Below are 6,085 nucleotides of genomic sequence, written 5' to 3'. Positions count from 1 at the left end.
ACACACACACACACACACACACACACACACTGTACACACACTCACACACACACACACATTGCGCAGGCACCCACCTGCAGGGGTGTACTAAAGGAGCAGGAAACCACAGCCATCTAGAAACTAAACAGCCGCACCTGCAATACAAAGCTTTGTGCATACGTGTGCATGTATGCGTGAGAGAGAGTGTGTGTGTGTGTGTGTGTGTGTGTGTGTGAAAGAGCTAGGGCTCTGAAGTTTATTGGGAAGCAGTGTGTGGGTGTGTGTTTGTCATGTTTAATATTAGGAATTCCAATGCTGCAGGTTAATAATACAGACACACACACACACACACACACACACACAGGGCTAACAGTGTTTTTATGGTTCTACATAGAAGTTAGCCCAGGCAAGTTACCAGCGGCATCATGAACCTCCTTTCCTGTTTCCTGTGTGTGTGTGTGTGTGTGTGTGTGTGTGTGGTGTGTGTGTGCGCGTGCGTGCGCGCATGTGTGTGTGTGCGTGTGTGCTGTGGTGTCTGCCGTCTAGTGGTCGCCCAGCAACGCTGAACCATGAACTAGGTTTGGCTCACAGGTGGCCCTGACTGCAGTTCTCCTCTCCCGCCAGCAGGGGTCCTCTTTTCTCTCCTTTGCATTACCCGGACTCCAGTAGGGTGCTAATCATGTCTCCTCGTGTGTGAGTGTGTGTGTGTGTGTACGTGTGTGTGTGTGTGTGTGTCTGGTCACATGAATTACAGCTGGTCTGATTTACCTCAGATGTTCAAGGAGGGCTGCAGGATCGTAAGGATCGTCTTTAGTGATCAGACATGCAGGAGATATAGATATGGCCCAGAGAGGATCATCGTCTATAGGGGCCAATGAGCTGATGTTCAGGGAGGATCGTTGTCTATAGGGGCCAATGTTCAGGGAGGATCGTCGTCTAAACTAGCCAATGAGCTGATGTTCAGGGAGGATCGTCGTCTAAACTAGCCAATGAGCTGATGTTCAGGGAGGATCGTTGTCTATAGGGGCCAATGAGCTGATGTTCAGGGAGGATCGTCGTCTAAACTAGCCAATGAGCTGATGTTCAGGGAGGATCATTGTCTATAGGGGCCAATGTTCAGGAAGGATCGTCGTCTTTAGGGGCCAATGAGCTGATGTTCAGGGAGGATCGTTGTCTATAGTGATCAAATCAAATCTCAAATCTAATCACATTGGTCAATATGGAGATCATAATCACATTGGTCTATATGGAGATCATAATCACATTGGTCAATATGGAGATCATAATCACATTGGTCTATATGGAGATCATAATCACATTGGTCAATATAGAGATCGTACTCACATTGGTCAATATAGAGATCGTACTCACATTGGTCAATATAGAGATCGTACTCACATTGGTCAATATGATAGAGATCATGATCATTTGACACAATTATTATGCCCTTGGAGATTTTGGAAACTCCATCTGTTTTCTACACATTCAGAGAGCTATATATCTATTCAACAGTTACCACTATAAATGTATACAATAATTCTACAGTTACCACTATAAATGTATACAATTAGGTCTTCAACAGTTACCACTATAAATGTATACACAGTGTTTCCCCTAGAATTTTTTCCAGCAGCGGTGCTGTTGATCGTAGGAAGCCAGCCCCCAAAAAAAGGCCACTGTACAAACTATTACTATTTAGAATATACAGTGCTGTGCATAAGTTAAGACATTTATATATAATGTATTTATTTACGATACATGATGCATTAAAAATAATTGATGTCCTATTTTTTTTTTAATTAAGGAATTAAGACAAAAGGCAAAAGATGTTTTTATTCCTCCCTTTAGTCAATTTCAGCATGGGTGTCTTAACTTTTGCACAGCACTGTATAAACTATATAGACTTCTCTTTCATACCATTACACTGTATTGGTGCTGTGCAAGTCTAATTGAGTGCCTGTCACTTTAATGCCGTGGCGGCCCGTGGCGCTGGCTTGATTCTCCGCGGTTTTAAGCTAACTTAGTAGCGTTATTTGTGCATGGTGCATAAGAATATGTGGATGAAATTAATTATGTTTCCCATGTCATTTGGTAAAATAAATGGTCAAAAATTCAAGAAAATTCACTTGGATTATAGCAGATAAGTGTCTTGTATCATATCTATAATTTTGATGAGCTCTACAGGAATTACAAACTATCTCAGATGTAAACACAGGGCTTGAAAGCATTGCCTGTATCACAAACAAAAAACGAAACAATCGTGGATTTATCTGGGAATAGGCTACTGAAGGTAGGGGCGAAGCTATCTCGGCTGGCGTGTTTAATTTGGTTCCTTGGTTAACATGCACAAAATTGCGTCTGCTAATAAACTTAAACATAAACACAAACAAGCGTGATCTCCTGTGGAATCCTGACTGCGCCCTTCAACGTTAGCCTACTATTATTTGTTGACATGAAACCTGAACGAACGGCAGCTGTTCCTGAAGTTCACTTGGCGTCTATTTTTTTTTAATTAGGCAACTCTTTTTTGCAGTGGCTTTGAATTCCAGGATGCACTAAGCGTGATGAATACATTGTAGGGGAAACACTGATACAATTAGGTCTTCAACAGTTACCACTATAAATGTCCCAGAGGCGGTGATCCCCTCTAAGACTACAAGGGAAGCTCAGCCTCCTAAAATATCACAGAAAATTGCAAATAATACTGTATTACATTAGCCTACTTATCCGACTAGAACATGCTAAAAACGTGTCCAGCTTCATGGCTAGTTCGTTCAGCAATAAGGTTTTGCCGGTCATCTATCGTGATTTCGCACCCCTAATACATTGCTGTGACACGATCCATCAAAAAACCCATAGACGCTCGGCTTCACTGGACTTTCAATGGTACTACAGAGTGGGCTGGTCTCAGTGAAGAAAAGCTGGATGTTTATTGGACAAACGCCACCAAATCGTCATTTCCAGGGAAGCCTGGCATCTAATTTTTGCCCTCAAAGAACAATATAGCACCTTAAGGCAAAATACTACAGGTGAATAGGGTAACATTTTTAACAAGCAGATATCACTATGAAACTTACCCAGTTGATTACTTACATTAATATGAGAAACAAATGTATTACAAGTTATCTGAAATTTAATGTTTACATATGCAAATTAGGCATTATCTAATTAAATATGCGCTAATTTGCATACATTTTAAAGCAAGAAACCTGAGCATTGGATACAGCCAGATTCAAAATTATGTTTTCATTGTGTTCAGATAATAGATGTTGACAAATTTACAGAGGGATTTATGAATATCTACTTTAGTTATCCTGTAATTCAGAATATGATGTCAATAGCCCTCAAAAAATGTTTGCCATGTTTTTAGGCATAAAATGTCATGTAAGTCAGGCTGGAAATAATATATCAACAAACCCCTCTGTACAAATCTTTGAAATATAGTTAGGCATAAGCCTAGAAAGTTTGGTGTATGTAAGTGCTTCTGAAGTGGAGTTTCCTTGCTCAGAGTGGGAGAGGAAACTCGTTTTGAGAAAACAGCCTTGAAAGACAGCCAATGATGCTGATACAAAGGAAGTGTCCATATATGGATCACATAGCGTGATACAGGAAAAACAGAGCTTTCCAACGGTACTACACACAATATGTTTTGGGTCACAGTCGCGGGAGTGCATGCAAGGTTAGAATGCTAACTTTCGCTGAATTTAGGATAAATATACAGGCGCAAGTAGACACAATATAATGAAATAAACACCTAAATGTTTAAATCAGACTTTTTTGTTGTAGTAGTGTGATAGAATACATGCTAAGGTAACAGACTAGCTCAAAATCTCGAAATTGACCAGTGCATGAAAAAAAACTATGTTTTCACCTGCCGTGTCTCGCCTTAATAATATTAATTTAATAATTGACCATTCTTATCAGAGCTTCCCCAAAGACTCGCAACCGCTACTGAAATGTTTCCCCTCTCTCTCTCACACTCTCCGTCTTTCTCTCCCTCTCTCTCTCTCTCTCTCTCTCTCTCTCTCTCTCTCCCTCTCTCTCTCTCGCTTTCTCTCTCTTTCTCTCTCTCTCTCTCTCTCTCTCTCCCTCCCCCAGGTCAACTTCCTCTCCCCCCATCTGCCCCTGCTCCTGAGGGCCGTGGACCCCGTGCTGTCCCTGGTCTCCGTGGTGACGACCCAGGCCAAAGGGAGACTGGAGGAAGAGGAGAGCGAAGAGGAGGAGGGGAGCGAGGGAAGAGTGGGATATGAAAGACGAGTGCAGGCCGGGAGCTCCTCCTCCTCCTCGCCCGCCGACACGCCCCCGTTGCCCCCGGAGACGGAGGACTACAAGTGCGGGAGAGGACTGGAGCTGGCGCCCCCTCTGGTGGAGTCGGGGAGTGCAGGAGAGAGACGAGGAGACATGGAGGATGGAGGGGTGGAGGAGGAGGAGGAGGAGAGAGGGGGAGAGAACGTGTGCATCCTCTCTGTGACACTGGGGGAGAAGGATGGAGTGATAGAGGAAGATGAGGAGGAAAAGGGAGAGAATGTGAACCTCTTCTCTGTGACACTGAGAGAGAAAGAGAGAGAGGAAGAGGAGGAGGAAGAGGGGGAGGACGTGGACCTCTTCTCTGTGACGCTGAGAGAGAAAGAGGTCGAGGGAGAGGAGGAAGAGGAAGAGGGGGAGGACGTGAACCTCTTCTCTGTGATGCTGGGCATGACGAAGACGAAGGAGGAGAGGAAGAGGAGAGAAGAGGAGTGTGAGCTCACGGACGTCTGGGCTCCTCTGCTGACCACGGCCCCTCTCTCTCACACACACACACACACACACACACCTGTGCACGAGACAACACACTCCTCACCTGAACAGGAGGAAGAGGAGGAAGAGGAGGAGGAGGCCACTGGCTACATGAGACGCAGCTAGAACAATCTAGAACTTTGGTTCCTCAACCATCTAGAACTTTGGTTCCTCAACCATCTAGAACTTTGGTTCCTCAACCATCTAGAACTTTGGTTACACACACACCCATGTAGTAGATATGTGCCACATCAAGACTGGAACATACACACAGACAGGAGCATGCTACAGGGTCATAAAGACACACACACACGTACATGTACCAGTGTCATAAAGATACACACACACACACACACACACGTACCTGTTACAATGTCAAAAAGACTTTTATGCACACACACATATACTGTACACACACACATGCGTACATGTTACAGTGTCATAAAGACTGTTACACACACACACACACACACACGTACCTGTTACAATGTCAAAAAGACTTTTATGCACACACACATATACTGTACACACACACATGCGTACATGTTACAGTGTCATAAAGACTGTTACACACACACACACACACACCAGTGAGGCACGTGTCCGCTCAAACTCACACTGGCCCGATACTGCATTTCAACGCGAGTGGGCCGGTATTATTGTCAAACTCAGTCCAGCCTGTTTTAGGCTCATTTCAACTAGTCAACTTGTTTAGATTGCTTTATGCAAAGGCTGGCACACACACACACACACACCTGTTCCAGTGACATAAGGTTACACACACACACAAGCACAAGCTCGTGAGAATGTCATGTATGCTGGTCATGACAGGACATCCATTCTGCCATTGGTTCATCTCATGGTCTTTCTCTGGCCAATCAGGAAGCATCTTGGAATGTGGGGGCGTGTCACTGTCTGTGATTGGAGTTCTGTACACCACTCTTTTGATGTTACTAATGTTACACACACACACACACACACACACATACATGTACCAGTGTCATAAAGACACACACACACACACACACACACACATGTACCAGTGTCATAAAGACACACACACACACACACACACACATGTACCAGTGTCATAAAGACACACACACACACACACATGTACCAGTGTCATAAAGACACACACACACACACATGTACCAGTGTCATAAAGACACACACACACACACACACACATGTACCAGTGTCATAAAGACACACACACACACACATGTACCAGTGTCATAAAGACACACACACACACACACACACATGTACCAGTGTCATAAAGACACACACACACACACATGTACCAGTGTCATAAAGACACACACAC

General features: G+C 44.0%; 1 protein-coding gene across 1 annotated transcript in view; it reads left to right on the top strand.

The window, feature by feature from the left end:
* LOC125292233 overlaps positions 1-5,781 on the top strand; it is a 21,184-nt gene extending 15,403 nt beyond the window's left edge. The window contains exon 7 of the mRNA XM_048239444.1: positions 4,078-5,781. Within this exon, the coding sequence (XP_048095401.1) occupies positions 4,078-4,881 (804 nt within the window). The 3' untranslated portion in view covers positions 4,882-5,781. The remainder of the gene's footprint in view (positions 1-4,077) is intronic.
* The last annotated feature ends 304 nt before the right edge of the window (positions 5,782-6,085 follow it).

The sequence above is a fragment of the Alosa alosa genome, chromosome 3 (assembly GCF_017589495.1).
Source record: "Alosa alosa isolate M-15738 ecotype Scorff River chromosome 3, AALO_Geno_1.1, whole genome shotgun sequence".
NCBI classification, from domain to species: domain Eukaryota; kingdom Metazoa; phylum Chordata; class Actinopteri; order Clupeiformes; family Clupeidae; genus Alosa; species Alosa alosa.
The sequence above is the reverse complement of the archived record's forward strand: the minus strand, read 5'-3'. Positions and strand labels throughout refer to the sequence as shown.